This window comes from Haliotis asinina, chromosome 7 (genome assembly GCF_037392515.1).
Source record: "Haliotis asinina isolate JCU_RB_2024 chromosome 7, JCU_Hal_asi_v2, whole genome shotgun sequence".
Classification (NCBI taxonomy): domain Eukaryota; kingdom Metazoa; phylum Mollusca; class Gastropoda; order Lepetellida; family Haliotidae; genus Haliotis; species Haliotis asinina.
The window spans coordinates 47,036,822-47,052,970 of NC_090286.1; the positions used below are offsets into that span (position 1 = coordinate 47,036,822).

The 16,149-nt window shown below is 39.0% G+C and overlaps 3 protein-coding genes across 3 annotated transcripts; all 3 read right to left on the reverse strand.

Moving 5' to 3' along the window:
- Positions 1-297: 297 nt before the first annotated feature.
- Positions 298-3,050, reverse strand: LOC137290974 (uncharacterized). Its single transcript, XM_067822206.1, has 5 exons — positions 2,873-3,050; positions 2,045-2,501; positions 1,652-1,816; positions 1,267-1,527; positions 298-1,151 (listed from the first exon to the last, which is right to left on the reverse strand). The coding sequence occupies exons 2-5, from the start codon at positions 2,492-2,494 to the stop codon at positions 621-623; spliced, it is 1,407 nt and encodes a 468-aa protein (XP_067678307.1). The 5' UTR covers positions 2,495-2,501; positions 2,873-3,050; the 3' UTR covers positions 298-620.
- A 4,045-nt stretch (positions 3,051-7,095) lies between these two features.
- On the reverse strand, positions 7,096-8,965 carry LOC137290917 (uncharacterized). The gene is made up of 4 exons (XM_067822121.1): positions 8,489-8,965; positions 8,111-8,275; positions 7,738-7,986; positions 7,096-7,626 (listed from the first exon to the last, which is right to left on the reverse strand). The coding sequence occupies exons 1-4, from the start codon at positions 8,936-8,938 to the stop codon at positions 7,096-7,098; spliced, it is 1,395 nt and encodes a 464-aa protein (XP_067678222.1). The 5' UTR covers positions 8,939-8,965.
- A 3,355-nt stretch (positions 8,966-12,320) lies between these two features.
- LOC137291397 (uncharacterized) lies at positions 12,321-14,703 on the reverse strand. The gene is made up of 4 exons (XM_067822730.1): positions 14,613-14,703; positions 13,884-14,340; positions 13,595-13,759; positions 12,321-13,473 (listed from the first exon to the last, which is right to left on the reverse strand). The coding sequence occupies exons 2-4, from the start codon at positions 14,331-14,333 to the stop codon at positions 12,631-12,633; spliced, it is 1,458 nt and encodes a 485-aa protein (XP_067678831.1). The 5' UTR covers positions 14,334-14,340; positions 14,613-14,703; the 3' UTR covers positions 12,321-12,630.
- Positions 14,704-16,149: the final 1,446 nt, after the last annotated feature.

The window sequence follows — 16,149 nt, forward strand, 5'->3', positions numbered from 1 at the left end:
GATCATGAATACAGATAAATGGTGACACTCGTGAAGAATCATGAATCAACGACTACAGGAAGGAAGCCAGTCAAGAATCCTAAACTGATGACAAGCATAATGCTTACAGTGATCAAATCCTTGTAGCTGAACATGACCATATCTTCTGGTTAAAAAGCCCTATATGTTGTTAAGAGATATGAAGATATATGGAAATATAAAGCACAAAGGCGACATTGCCTTGCAATTGTGGTGCCTGACCTAACACATATAGGGTCGCTTTAACATTGCACATGTTACAAAGAAGAAAAAAGCAAGTGAATCTGTATGTTTTATGTAATAATAACGTAGATATATGTACAGCATTCTGTAAAGCGCACTGAACATTATGACACACCGTGCTCGCATAAAGCTTAAGACGATTTGTAGGGTATGAGATTCGATCTCGATGTCTTTCAAAGTCAAATGCAAATGAATATAGACTCTAGTGCCATAGTTAATCCAAGAATGCCCTCTTTGCTATATGGCGTCTTAAGAAAACAACCACGCCTCTCTTTGATATATGGCGTCTTAGAAAAACAGCCATGTCCCCGTATTCTTTCAGTTCATATCACAAATTATCAGTGAATGCTCAGAACATTCTACACTTTGTCCGATGAAATTGTGCTGCCTTGTTTGTACACATATCGAGCAGTGGTTCGTGATCTTAGACGTCTCCAAGCGTAGTCATAGGATTTCATCATTGCGGCTGTTTTGACGTGCCCCGATGCTCTTCTGTACACCACCCTTCGCACAAATACACTGCAGTTCTGAGACACAACATTGTTCACCTGAGCTCTGACAAGTTTGTTTCCAAGTAGCCGTGTTTCCCAGTTAACATTATTGGGAATGTGATGGCAGAACTTGCTGAACACCACACACCTCCGCCCAAACTTGGTGGTCTGAACACTGACTTCGTAGAGAGCTGGCTTATTGTTCTGGGACTTGAAAACTGTTCTTCTCTTAAATCCAGGGTTGGCACCCCGTCTTTTCTCCCATTGTGCTTCCTGTTTGAGTGGAACGACAGGGGAGATAACTTTAACCCAGAGTGACCAGTCCATGTCTCTTAAGCTGAAGTTGTTCTCAAACACTTCCTCTCTTCTCAGATGAGGTTTCACAAACTTTGTTGGCTTCTGGAATTAAAAAAGAAATAGTATCATCAGATTCCCTGTACGAGTCAGCAGAAAAAGGTAAGTTCCAAAATCTCAGTGTTACAGTGCATCATTTACGAAAGGCGAATATTTTTACCTTTAAAGATTGTTTGGTTGGTTCCCTGATGGATCTGGGTTTAGGTTTCCTGACTTTCTGCATGGATGTTGGTTTCTTAACGGTGGAAGCCTTCACACTTTTCTTTGGGGCATCGCTTGTAACTGTCGTTGTCGTTGTCGTTGTCGTTGTCGTTGTCGGTACAGGGGAAACTATTCCATCACGGAGGGATGTAAACATTCCTTCCATGTCTTTGCTGAGGGTACCATCCCCACAACGGGCTCGAACCTCTTTCTCGTATTGCTGTAGAAGAGAAAAGGCAAAACTCCCTGTAAATATGTGTGTTTTGTTATGGACAATGTATTTGTGTAATGTGGGGAAAATGATAAACATCAATACGTCAAGATGAGAAGGTAATTGAACTTACATGAAGGGTGTCTGCTCCATGCTCCCTGTAGCAGATGGCCATGAGGAAGTCAAAGATGTTTGTAAAGTTGTCCAATTTAAGATGTCGACCACCTGTATTGTTGGAAATGGTCTGGAAGAATGTCTCAGCTCGGCTGTTGCACTCAACTCCATAGATTCGTATTCCCTGGAACGTAATGGAGGCACAGGCAGTGGATTAGAAACACACTGGAGTTTCGGAAAATGCCTTTCATTTGATTTATAAAACAGTGAAATGTACATACAAACAAATAAGCATTGAGACACAATGAGCTTACCATTTGTTTTTACTTTATACTTTCCATTTGATATATATTAAGGGGAAACAGTGAAATGGACACATAAACAAATGAGAATTCAGATGAAATGAGCTTACCATCTTCTTAAGAGTTTGAATTTCCTCTCTCCAGTCTATCTTTTGCGTATTGTCTCTGAAGTCCGGACCGTGGGGGTCATCATCCCCGACAACGACGAGAACACGGTTAGATCCTGGTGTCCATGACAACTCCTCCCCAACTTGTCGGAGAACAAGCTCGTAACACTCGCCCCCGTCTGCCTTTCCTCCTGTATCTTCGACATTCATGACGAAGTCGCAGAGTTCTTTGACGCTAGTGGAGAAGTCAATCCACTTTGTGACATATGTGGAAATGGTACAGTAATCACCATGTGCGAAGACGGCAATTCTGATGGCGGGGATGTCAGCCTGGAGTCGCTGTATCATGTCTTGGAGTCGACCTCGGACTTCAGCCAGACATGTCCTCATAGAACCCGTTGTGTCGAAGGAGAAAACGATCTCTGGAAGTCCACCAGGAGGAAGTAAAGCCATAATGAATCTGTTCGAAAAGACAAAAGAAATCATATTTATGACATGTGTACAAAAGGAAGTTCTTTTCAGATTGCTGCAGTGATATGTTAAGCTGACCTAGAGCTTTTTGGGGCAAGGGTAACATTTTGTTACTTCAGGATTAGGTTTGATAGTCTCAAGTAAAATTGAGGAAATTTACTCATAAATGGCAGTAGTCACCATAAATTCTTTCGTTGGATTTGGAAACAAAGATTTGATTTAGCAACTGACCTTTTTCTTAAAAAGTAGAGAGCTGATAAGTATGCAACCTTTGTTTTTTAGTACCTGTGCTCATGAAGTTAGACTCAACTACATAACTATGTATGTACTCTAGCACTGTAAATATCTGCCACGAGTTACCTTTCTAAGTATGGCAGTAGATATTTAGTACTGCTTTTACTTCGCTGGTATTAAGCGTAGCTGACAGATGGTTTCAACGTCAATGTGTGTAAGTAGACTGATCTTACACAGAGAGCCCGCTAGCTTTTATACTGGCTGGGTGGGGTGTTTGGGCTTGAGGTGGTTGACACGTTTCGACCTGTGTTTCGTTGCGTTTTGAAGACCAGAGAATGTTCATGTCTGTGCGTTTCTGTGTTTAACTTATTGAAATAAACGAAAAGAAAGAATGAATCAGCTGAGAACTGAAAAGTCTTTGGGAATTATTACAACACCTTTGACTAACGAAATGTGCAGTTATTGAAAGTGACATTTGCAGAATCGACACGTGAAACGTGCGTTCATAAACATATGAACATACTCCCTCAAATTCGTTGTTGATATCAAATCTCTTTACACTGCCTGTCGAAGGATATTATCGTCATGTATGCTATGTACGCGCTATGTGCTGAGTGTGTGTATTTAAAGATGATGTCATTACTTCGCGGAATGCTTAATTTGCCAGGCAGAATGTCAATATTATTCTATGTAAACATATATACTTGGAATATTGTTGTGAAGGAGTAGTTTGACATGAGAGTGGAAATATGTCGTCCAACATTAGAGCATTTAATTGCGTTAATAATTGCAATCTAACAAAAAGTGTGTTATTCGCGTTGTTGTGTTACATATGGAGAATACATTGACGTTCTGAAGTTACCCTTAGCAGCACCGATGTCCTTTCTTTGCAATGAACAGTGTCTTTGAGTTTTTGTCTTTGTCTAGAAAGATAAGACGTTTTAGATATGTATCTGTTCCCAGATTCTGTGACCCTATTACAACACCCATTCACAAAAAGAACCACTAAGTTATTCGTACTTGAACTTTACGAAAACAGTTTGGATGAATTACGTAAATCATTTCAATATAATACTACTGACCAGTCCCTTAGTAAGTGCTACAATATACTTTTGTGACCATTTGTGATATTGAGCGTAAATTGTACAATCCTGACAGTTTCCATGACAAAAAAACAAACAAACAAACAAACAAAAACAGACAAAAAAATATACATCAGGAAAATAATGTCACTATATATGCTGAACATCCATGCATTTTCAGGAAATATCTACACATAATATTGGCGTACATTCGATGAAAGTGTGGGATACGGTCGTATCAAGCTTTTACAGTTGCAATGCCATACTACACGATGTGAAAGTGGAAACAACTGACAGGATATACAAAACCCTTTTCCGTAGAACAGTTACCATACATTAGAATTGGGTTTCCGTATTTAAGTATGGTGCGAGATGATAATGTGACTACGAGGAGTGAAAGGGTTTTTATTGTTATTTTTGCTAATAGTCGGCTGACTATTGATCCTGATGGATGCCTGTAATAGTAAGATGGGATGTAGCTTTAGTGGTTTGATTTTGTTTGGGAATAAACAGAAAGGAACCTGTTTTTATGTGGAATTGTGTTGGAGTTACGTCTGATCAATATAGGCTTTGTCATTGTAGAAAAATTACTGAATAATAAGTGTATGATTCACACATCAATATTAACAGAACATTGCAAAACGATCGTAATACACACGTGAATACCGGTCCATTGTGGAAGTTGAACATGCCAATTCCGAAAAAAGATGTCTTTACATCTCTTGTAAAGCTTTAAAGAAAATTTGGTTTATGGTCGAAATCAAGTGCGCTGAAAGTCGTTTTTAATTACAGTCAATGAAGACACTTTTCACCTGTATTACTGCCCTTCATCGAGTGACTTCAACAACGTGAAGTTTGAAAAGTTTCTAGTACATATTGATATAGGGAAATATAGAATTTCTCTTACACGTTCAGACTGAGTTCACATACAATGATGATTGAAAGGGGCAGATGGGCTGCACGTTAAACACCATTACACGATCGTCTGTATCCATTTTTTGAGAACGATCTTGAAGATTACCATTTCTTGTTCATTTGTCATAAATATTTAAGCATACGTACACCATTTTGAAACATATCATTGCCAGACCAGATATGATGAAGTTTGTGAACATGTTACAAATAAATAAGGTACAGCTACTGATTAGTATTGCTAAAATGTCTTTATCATATCTTTAAAAGTACAATGCACATGCTATAAGTACTAGTATTTACTGTTGGGCTGCCAGCTCTCATTTCTCTTTTATATTATTGTATATCAAATTAGACACATCCACAAATTATAAATTTTGTAACCGTTGTTTTTGTACGATGGACTAAACAAACATTCTGTCTGTCTGTATTCATTGGTGTTGCAATGGTAGTTAGACGACACAGCGTTGTCAGTACGTTAATTCATCAAGTCCTCGTTTATATTTTGGCACTGTTGCACTGATAGGATTAATTCTCTTTAGTTTTATGTTGACACTAATATATAAATGTAAAGTTCATGAAAACATGATACCAGATACAACAGAACATGTATCACAGAAGGGGTACAGGGAATAGGTGCTTCGAGAACAGTGTTTATGACCTTTGAAAATTATCTCTCAAACGCATTGTTTACGTTCTCACCCCACACATGCGTCGCGGACTCGATTTCTTTGATCAGCCCAATGCAGTGTAACACGTTTAGAGAGAATGTGTGATTGTGTGACGTGTCTGTTTCGAGGCAGTTTTACATGATGCCATGGATGACAATACTAGGGAGGACAAAGATAGTAATAACAGCAAATGTAACTACAGCAAATATTGATTAAATAAATTGCGCGCGATAGAGAATTTATCATTAATATTAAGTTGGAGCACAAATGTATTTCCTCATTGGTGTGTGATGGTTTCAATGCAATACTTTTTAATGCACTGTACGGGTATCTTCTGTGACCTAAAAGATCCACAAAATGTAAATTAATTGTTTGATCGGCATTCTAGACGGTGTTGAGTCAAAAATGAAACATACAACTTCTTGTTATTGCCTGAACCGTTTCGATGTAGATTCTTACATCGTTGTCAACCCGAGAGTGATAATATCAAGAAGGTATGATCCATACATTGTATGCTTCAGTTTTAAATGCACATTAATTTGAGTTGTAATTTGGTGAAGCTTGTTGTCAAGTCAATTAGATTTTAAGACTTGTATAACTGCACATCAACTGAAGGTGGGAGGCATTATCCTTTAGAGATGTCGACGTTTACATGTATGCTTTTTTTGAATTTTTACTACTGTAAACATTTATATTCCCATAATGTACTAAATGTGATTAATTCCCGTTCACCCATACGACTAGGTTGTGTGGACAATGTCTCAGCTGGTGTGTTCTGTTCTTTATGCTGGTTTAATGACGGCGCACCGTCTCATATATGATGTAAGTACATGTCTTGTTTCACTTGTTTGATATGTTGGCCTTTAGTTTTTTAACTACATGTATGCTTTAATGCATGCTAATTACTGTAACTGTTATATGCTCATGGTGTACAAATAGCTATTAATTCCCGTTCACCCAGAAGACTATGCGATATGGAACATGTTTCAGCTATTGTCTGTGGGTTGTTTGTGTTGGTTTAATAACAGTCTGCCATCTCATGTGATAGTTATATGATATTTACAGTTTGGGTGAAAGACACAAGCTAGGATACAGACAAATAGTGATAATCGGGACGATTCATGAATCCATGTCTACAGAATCCAGTCAGGGATCCCAAACTGATGACTAGAACAATAACAGCAGCAACGGAGACCTTGCAGCTGAACATGCCAACATCTTTGCGTTAAAAATACTGTTTAAAGAACTATATGTCATTAAGAGATTGTTGGGAATATGAAGCATTAAGGCGACATTGCCTTGTAATTGTGGTGCCTGACCTAACACCTATAGGGTCGTTTTAACATTGCACATGTTACAAAGAAGAAAAACGCAAGTGAATTTGTATGTTTTATATAAATAATAACATGGTTATATGTACAACAGTTTACATTTCTTTCAGTCTCTTTCACTCTGTAAAAGGCACTTCTCAGTCACGCGCTGAATATTATGACATACCGTGCTCACATAAAACATAACATTATTCGTACTGTATGAGATTCGATCTCGATGTCAAATGAATAAAGACTCTCCTACCATACTTAATTCAAGAAACTCGTTTGACATATGGCGTCTTAGGAAAACAGCCATGTCCCCGTATTCTTTCAGTTCATATCACATATTGTCAGTGGATGCTCAGAACATTCTACACTTTGTCCGATGAAATTGTGCTGCCTTGTTTGTAAACATATCGAGCAGTAGATCGTGATCTTAGACGCCCCCAAGCGTAGTCATATGGCTTCATCATTGCGGCTGCTTTGGTGTGCCCCGATGCTCTTCTGTACACCACCCTTCGCACAAAGACACTGCAGTTCTGAGACACAACATTGTTCACCTGAGCTCTGACAAGTTTGTTTCCAAGTAGCCGTGTTTCCCAGTTAACATTATCGGGAATGTGATGGCAGAACTTGCTGAATACCACACACCTCCGCCCAAATTTGGTGGTCTGAACACTGACTTCATAGAGAGCTGGCTTATTGTTCTGGGACTTGAAGACTGTTCTTCTCTTAAATCCAGGGTTGGCACCTCGTCTTTTCTCCCATTGTGCCTCCTGTTTGAGAGGAACAAAAGGGGAGATAACCCTGACCCAGAGTGACCAGTCCATGTCTCTTAAGCTAAAGTTGTTCTCAAACACTTCCTCTCTTCTCAGAAGAGGTTTCCCAAACTTTGTTGGCTTCTGGAAATAAATAATAGTATCATCAGATTCCCTGTACGAGTCAGCAGAAAAAGGTAAGTTCCAAAATCTCAGTGTTACAGTGCATCATTTACGAAAGGCGAATATTTTTACCTTCAGAGTTTGTTTGTTTGGTTCCCTGATGGATCTGGGTTTAGGTTTCCTGACTTTCTGCATGGATGTTGGTTTCTTAACGGTGGAAGCCTTCACACTTTTCTTTGGGGCATCGCTTGTAACTGTCGTTGTCGTTGTCGTTGTCGGTACAGGGGAAACTATTCCATCACGGAGGGATGTAAACATTCCTTCCATGTCTTTGCTGAGGGTACCATCCCCACAACGGGCTCGAACCTCTTTCTCGTATTGCTGTAGAAGAGAAAAGGCAAAACTCCCTGTAAATATGTGTGTTTTGTTGTGGACAATGTATTTGTGTAATGTGGGGAAAATGATAAACATCAATACGTCACGATGAGAAGGTAATTGAACTTACATGAAGGGTGTCTGCTCCATGCTCCCTGTAGCAAATGGCCATGAGGAAGTCAAAGATGTTTGTAAAGTTGTCCAATTTAAGATGTCGACCACCTGTCTCTTTGGAAATGGTCTGGAAGAATGTCGTAGCTCGACTGTCGCACTCAACTCCATAGATTCGTATTCCCTGGAACGTAATGGAGACACACAGTCAGTGGATTAGAAACATACTGGAGTTTCGGAAAATGCCTTTCATTTGATTTATAAAATAGTGAAATATACAAACACACAAATAAGCATTCAGACAGAATGAGCTTACCATGTTTTACTTTATACTTTCCATTTGATATAAGGGGTATAGGACAGATAAGCAGCTAGAATTCAGATGAAATGAGCTTACCATTTTCTTCAGATTTTGAGTCTCCACTCTCCAATCTATCTTTTGTGTATTGCCTCTGAAGTTCGGATCATGGGGGACATCATCCCCGACAACGATGAGAACACGGTTAGATCCTGGTGTCCATGACAACTTTTCGCCAACTTGTCGGAGAACAAGCTCGTAACACTCGCCCCCGTCTGCTCTTCCTCCTGTCCGTTTTACTTTCATGACAAAGTTGCAGAGTTCTTTGACGTTAGTGGAGAAGTCGATCCACTTTGTGACATATCTGGATTTGGTGCAGTAATCACCATGTGCGAAGACAGCAATTCTGATGGCGGGAATATCAGCCTGGAGTCGCTGTATCATGTCCTGGAGTCGACCTCGGACTTCAGTTAGACAGTCTTCCATGGAGCCTGTTGTATCGAAGGAGAATACAATCTCCGGAAGTCCACCAGGAGGAAGCAATGCCATGATGAATCTGTTAAAAAAAAGTAAAAAAAAAATCAATTACACCATTACTTTGCACAAGAAGATATTGACTGCAAATTCACGGAGTCATCTATTACCCTGACATGACCCTTATGGGAAAAGGAAAGCTCTGTAAGAAGTAACACTTTGTGCTAAACATATTTTCAATATTGTAAGTCCAAGGGTGATTTAAACATTTACGGAAATTCATTCATAAATGACATCACTGAATATGAATATTTTGACTGAATTTTGAATCGTCAGTTTAGCAGATTTGTTTTAATTTCTGACCCTTTCTTTAAATCCGGACAGATAAATAATTGTGCCACATTTCTATAGTAGCTGTCTTCATGAAATTAGACCCAACTGCGTAACTATGTATGTACACTACCACTGTAAATATTTTCCAGGAATTACCTTGCTTAATTGCGACGGTAGCTATTTAGTTCTTTTATTTCGCTGGTATTAGTCGTAACTGACAGACGGTTTCGACTTCTGTGCGTGTGAGTAGACTGATCTTTCTCTGCTAGCCATTCAGCTTATATACTGCCAGGGAGGCGATCGATAGGAACTCGCTTAGGCGTGTTGTATTGGCATGTTCAGGCTTGACCTTTTGTTGCGTTTTGAAGATCAGGCAAGGTCAGATATGTGCTCAATTTCTTGGAACGAACGAATTATTCAGTGGAGGGTGGAAACATATTTGAAGATTATTACAACACCTTTGACTCAAGAAATGTGCTGATCCTGAAAGTGACACATGCAGAATGGCAACACGCGGAACGTGCGTTCATAAACAAATGAACATACTCTCTCAAATACGTTGTTGATATCAAAACTCTTTATACTGTCTATCGAAGGCTCTTGTCGCCATGTATGCTATGTACCTGCAATGGGCAGAGTTTGTACATTTTACGATGACATCATTGCTTCGCGGAATGCTTTACTTGCCAAGTACATGTCAATGTAAACTCTGTAAGAATAAATAGGAATACTGCAGGTGTTTCGTTGACAAAAGTCCTCTTTGAGTAATAGTTTTAGTAACTGACATGTTAAAGTCAGTTATTGCTTTAACAATGATAATCTAATAAAAAGTGTGCTATTGACGTACATAGTTTGGACCCGCGAAGAGCAATATTAACCTCGGACTTCGTCCTCGATCAATATTGCTTTTCGCGGGTCAATAAAACAGGTATTGACCTCATTGACCTCATGTTGTTGCTAATAGTTGGCTGACTGTTGATCCTGATGGATACACGTAATGGATATATGGGACATAGCTTTCCTGTTTTCTTTTATAGTTGACAAACCGGAAGGAATCGGTTTTGATGTTGAAATGTATTGCGATAACATTTGATTAGTACAGACTGCTGAAAAATGAGCTTATGGTTTACAAACCAAAGAGGAAAGATCGAAATATAATCATCAGTCCATTACGCATTTTCAAGTGCTGACTTGTATGTAAAATAATGATTCAGAAATAAAAAAAAGTTTAGCATGGCAATTCTGATTATTATCTCCAATAATTCGGTGTGGGAAATTTGCTTTATTGCCGAAACCATGTAGGATCAACGTGATTTCTAACTGCAATAAGCGAACATCACATTGCCTTTCGTCGTGTGACTTCAACACAAAATCGTTTTCCCTTCATATTCAACAGCCTTCGCTAAGGATCGAGAAATATGATTATGCTGAACTAGGTTTTGCCAACTATCAGATGCACCATGTATTAAATGCTTAAAAGTGTAAAATGTTTTAAAAGATGATTAATATTGAAAGGGCTTTTCGCTGAGGCATGTCAGTAATACATTAAAGGTATGTCAGTAATACATTAAAGAAACCTTTTCATAGACCGTCTATCAATGATGTATCAAATATATCGTAGCTTAACGAGCTTGGAAAGAAAGAGATTGCTATTATGGTTTCTACAAGAATACAGTTCTGCCTTGTGGCCACGTATATTTTCCATAACATTCTGTATACAGTGGGGTTGCAATGGTAGTTAGATTACACAGCGTTGCTTGTACGTTTATCAGTGGTTCTTCGTTTCATATTTTGAATTTCTTACACTGACAGAATTCTCTTCATGTATTGATGGTATTTGAAATATAGTTGAGTGTTTACTAGTCTGGTCATGGTGGAGTAGAATAGTTTTCAGCAAACCCTGCTTGCCACAAAAGGGGGGTTATGCTTGTTAAGAGGCGACTAACAGGATCGGGTGGTCAGGCTCTCTGACTTGGTGGACACATGTTATAGGTTCCCAATTGCGCAGATCGATACTCATCCTGGTGATCACTGGATTGTCTGGACCAGACTTGATTATGTATAGACCGCCGCAGTATAGCAGGAATATTGCTGAGTGCGGGGTAAAACTAAACTCATTCACCCACTCTCTAAGCATGGCAGGTGTTTAGGTGTTTCTAAACCCACGAATACCCGATTGATTCATGAAGAGCGTTTATGACCTTCGGAAATCATCTCTCGAACGCTCTGTTTACCGTCGTTTCTCCTCACACGTGGAGTCGGTTCAGTGTAGTGTAGCGAATTTAGAAAGAATCTATGATGCATATTTCACGAATTGTTTCGGTCAATGGGCTGGTTTGCCAGACATCTGATCTCCCTCAACATTGTGGTGTTAACCCTAAATTATGATGGTTTTCAAGACAAATACTTGGGACGACAAAGATCGGGCAACAGCAAATATTGATTAAATACATTTATTATTGCAAATTTGGTGAAATAAGCAATAGTATCAATATTGAGCACACACACACACACACACACACACACACACACACACACACACATGTATATATATATCCATATATATCCAAAGTTTTTGTTTCATTTCAAACATTTTTACTGTCCAAGGGTTATCATCTGTGACCTAAAACATCTACTAAATGCATAATTATTAATTCTTTTATCGGCATTCTAGAAGTCAAGCCGGAAACATAGAACTTCTTGTTATTGTATTAAACGACGTTTCCGTGCAACTGATATTGTTATCAAACTTAAATTGATGATAACAAGAAGTTGTGATCTGTAAGGTTGTACAATGTTAAATGCACATTCGTTTGAGTTGTAATTTGATGTAGATTGGTTTGTAAGTTTAGTAGATCTTAAGAGTTGTAATTGCAAGTGGAGGTGGGAGGTATTGTCCTTTAGAGTGTCGACGTTTACATGTATGCTTTATCGAATTTTTACTACTGTACACGTTGATATTCCCACATTGTACTAAATGTGATTAATTCCCGTTCACCCATATTGCTAGGTGGTGTGGACAATGTCTCGGCTGCCGCGCCGTCTCATATATGATGTAAGTACATGTCTTGTTTCACTCCCGTATCAACACAGTATTTGTTACAAAGAAGATACAAATTCAGAATGATGTATTTAAGCATTTATATACATCGTAATATGAATATATGCACAATATCGTAATTTCTATCAGCATCTTCCATTCTGTAAACACACTTCTCACCAAAGCACTGTTATGGCACACTGTGATTTCTGCATCACATAAAGCATGAGGATAGTTGTATGGTCAGAGATTCGATCTCGGTGTCTCAAAGTCAAATGCAAATGAATATGGACTGTCGTAACACTCCGTTAATATATGCCGTCTTACGAAAACAGCCATGTCTCCTTGTCTTTCAGTTCGTATCACATATTATCAGTCAATGTTCAGAAACATTCTATACTTTGTCCGATGAAATTGTGCTGCCTTGTTTGTAAACATATCGAGCAGTGGATCGTGATCTTAGACGCTTCCAAGCGTAGTCATAGGATTTCATCATTGCGGCTGTTTTGACGTGCCCAGATGGTCTTCTGTACACCACCCGCCGCACAAAGACACTGCAGTTCTGAGACACAACATTGTTCACCTGAGCCCTGACAGGTTTGTTTCCAAGAAGACGTGTTTCCCAGTTAACATTATCGGGAATGTGATGGCAGAACTTGCTGAATACCACACACCTCCGCCCAAACTTGGTGGTCTGAACACTGATCTCGTAGAGAGCTGGCTTATTGTTCTGAGACTTGAAAACTGTTCTTCTCTTAAATCCAGGGTTGGCACCTCGTCTTTTCTCCCATTGTGTCTCCTGCTTGAGAGGAACATCAGGGGAGATAACTTTAACCCAGGGTGACCAGTCCATGTCTCTTAAGCTGAAGTTGTTCTCAAAGACTTCCTCTCTTCTTAGAAGAGGTGTCCCAAACTTTGTTGCTTTCTGGTTGCTGTGCATTTTTACCGAAACGAGAGGTGATTGTACCTTCAAAGATTTTGTTCTTGGTCTCTTGATGGATCTTGGTTTGGGTGTCCTGACTCTTTGCATGGATGTTATCTTCTTTAGGGTGGAAGTTTTCATATCTTTCTTTCCGGCACAGCCTGTAATGGTTGCCGTCGGCGTAGGCGTCGGCGTCGGCGTTGGCGTTGGTGGAACAGGGGAATTTGTTCCATCACGGAGGGATGTAAACATTCCTTCCATGTCTTTGCTGAGGGTACCATCCCCACAACGGGCTCGAACCTCTTTCTCGTATAACTGGTGAAGAGAAACAATTTTCCCTTATACTAATGTGTATTTTGTTAAAGGCGATTGAGTTGTGTAACCTGGGGAAAGATTCTTAATGTAAAATACATTAGGAGAAGGTATTTCAACTTACTTGAAGGATGTCTGCTCCATGTTCTCTGTAACAGATGGCCATGAGGAAGTCAAAGATGTTCGTAAAGTTGTCCAGTTTAAGATGTCGACCTCCTGTCTCTTTGGAAATGGTTTGGAAGAATGTCGTAGCTCGACTGTTGCACTCAACTCCGTAGATTCGTGTTCCCTGGAAAGTAATGAAGATATACTGTCATTAGAATAAGTACACGCAGGTTTCATATAATTTCACTTGATTTATATTAAGATGAAGTGGAACTAAGCAGCTAAGAATTCAGAGGAAATGAGCTTACCATTTTTTTAAGAGTTTGTATTTCCTCTCTCCAGTCTATCTTTTGTGTATTGTCTCTGAAGTCCGGACCGTGGGGGTCATCATCCCCAACAACGACGAGAACACGGTTAGATCCTGGTGTCCATGACAACTCCTCCCCAACTTGTCGGAGAACAAGCTCGTAGCACTCACCCCCATCTGCGTCTCCTCCTGTATTTTTTACATTCATGACGAAGTCGCAGAGTTCTTTGACGTTAGTGGAGAAGTCGATCCATTTTGTGACATATGTGGATTTAGTACAGTAATCCCCATGTGCGAAGACGGCAATTCTGATGGCGGGAATATCAGCCTGGAGTCGCTGTATCATGTCCTGGAGTCGACCTCGGACTTCAGTTAGACAGTCTTCCATGGAGCCTGTTGTGTCGAAGGAGAAAACGATCTCCGGAAGTCCACCAGGAGGAAGGAATGCCATGTTGAATCTGTTAGAAAAATAGGAGTATATGAAGATTTGCGTTTTATATTGACGTGATCATATATTTTGACATATGAAATGTTACATTTCATTCATTTGAGCCGTACTTTTGATGTTCCCAAAGAAATTTGATACAAAATTATATTTTGATAAGATTTAAAAACTGGTCTTTATTTTAAATATAAATAGATATGTAAGTAACCTTTCTGTAGTAGCTGTGTAATTTGTCTAGTGGAGTATGTATATACACTACGACTGTTAATATGTTATACTGGTTACCTTTTGGGGATTGTAACGGAAGCTGTTGAGTACTTTTAATCGCTGATATAATGTGTAACTGACTTTCAACTGTAGCGAATGTCAGTAGACTGATCTCAGTCAGCGAGCCGCACTGCTTTTATACTGGCTGTGAGGCGAGTAACGCGAACTCGCCTGGACATGTTTTCTGTTGGCACGTTCAAGCTTGTTCTATGGTTGCGTTTTGAAGATCATTCACTGTTCATGACTCTGTGTTTTAGCATACGCGCAAGGGTTTGAAACAAACAAAACGAACGGATTTATAAGTGTGGATGGAAATTATTCGGGAATTATTACGACATTTTTCACGTAGGAAGTGTGGTGTCATTGAACGTTGCTTATGCAGAATCGACAAACGTGGAACCTGTGTTTTGAAACAAATGAACATACCCTCTCAAATACGTTGTTGATATACAGTCTCCTTACACTGTCTGTCGTAGAATACTTTCTTCGTAAACAGTATGTAGCGGCATTGTGTGGAGTTTTGATGTTTTGAGATGACATCATTGCTTCGCGGAATGTTTTATTTGCCAAGCAGAATTTGAAAACCATAAACATGTATGAATATTGTATGATTTTGTTTCGAAACAAATGTATCTTCGTTTAATAATTGTTTGCACATGCTAGACAAAGTATTTAGCTTCCACTCCAGCTGTTCATTATGTAAACTATAACGATCTTAAAGAGTGTGTGTTATTTGTATAGCAATGTTGGGCATGAAGAAACCTTTGCTATTTCCCCAAGAAGCATCCCTCCTTTGCATTTTCAAGAATACAATATGACGGCGAAAACACCATTTTGCACAAAATATTTTGCTCAATAAAATTCACTTTCATCCATCCTGTTTGCCACAGATCTACCCACCTTCTCTTTCATATTTCTACAGACAAGAGCATTTTTGAACGTAAAAAATAATCTCCCTAAGATATAACAATGTTTCCTCACACATGAAGCAGTTTTCCTTCAACTCCTGATTATTTTCAAGAAGATGTGGCGGCTAAAACACAATTTTGCACAAAATATGTTGCTCAATGACATTCACTTTTAAGGCAGAATAAATACTTTCTCCGAGATACATTTGAAACATTAGACTTTATAGATGTCCATCCTATTTTGTTTAAAAAACCTAACGCCTCTTTTATATTTCAACAGACCGACAACATGTTTTGAACATAGATGAAGCAGGTTTACTTCAACTCCTTTAAGAAAGGTTTTGGTTAAATTCCACAAACCACTTGAAAAAAAACACGCTGAATAGTTTTCATGATGTTTTGCAGAAGGTGATACTTTCTGGAGTTGCGATATGATATGGAGGATCATTTAAACAAACCTGAACAGTTTCTATGAATAAAATAACACAAGAAAAATAAATCATTTTATTCGACACTATTCATAATTAAGCTGAACGTCCATGCATATTTTGTGAAATGTAGGACTGGTGCATTCTACTGATGTGTGTATACCTGTGAGCAAGCTGGTACGGTAACAATGCCATTTGATCCGATGTAAAGGTGGAAGC

Bases quoted from the DNA above. Each gene is read 5' to 3' on its own strand.
- LOC137290974 (XM_067822206.1), bottom strand. From the start codon at position 2,494: ATGGCTTTACTTCCTCCTGGTGGACTTCCAGAGATCGTTTTCTCCTTC. The intron at 1,817-2,044 runs GTAAGCTCATTT...ATTACGTTCCAG, and splicing joins TTCAAACTCTTAAGAAGATG to GGAATACGAATCTATGGAGT. The intron at 1,152-1,266 runs GTAAAAATATTC...TTTTAATTCCAG, and splicing joins CAACCAAACAATCTTTAAAG to AAGCCAACAAAGTTTGTGAA.
- LOC137290917 (XM_067822121.1), bottom strand. From the start codon at position 8,938: ATGGCATTGCTTCCTCCTGGTGGACTTCCGGAGATTGTATTCTCCTTC. The intron at 8,276-8,488 runs GTAAGCTCATTT...ATTACGTTCCAG, and splicing joins CTCAAAATCTGAAGAAAATG to GGAATACGAATCTATGGAGT. The intron at 7,987-8,110 runs GTAAGTTCAATT...TCTCTTCTACAG, and splicing joins ATGGAGCAGACACCCTTCAT to CAATACGAGAAAGAGGTTCG.
- LOC137291397 (XM_067822730.1), bottom strand. From the start codon at position 14,333: ATGGCATTCCTTCCTCCTGGTGGACTTCCGGAGATCGTTTTCTCCTTC. The intron at 13,760-13,883 runs GTAAGCTCATTT...ATTACTTTCCAG, and splicing joins TACAAACTCTTAAAAAAATG to GGAACACGAATCTACGGAGT. The intron at 13,474-13,594 runs GTAAGTTGAAAT...TCTCTTCACCAG, and splicing joins ATGGAGCAGACATCCTTCAA to TTATACGAGAAAGAGGTTCG.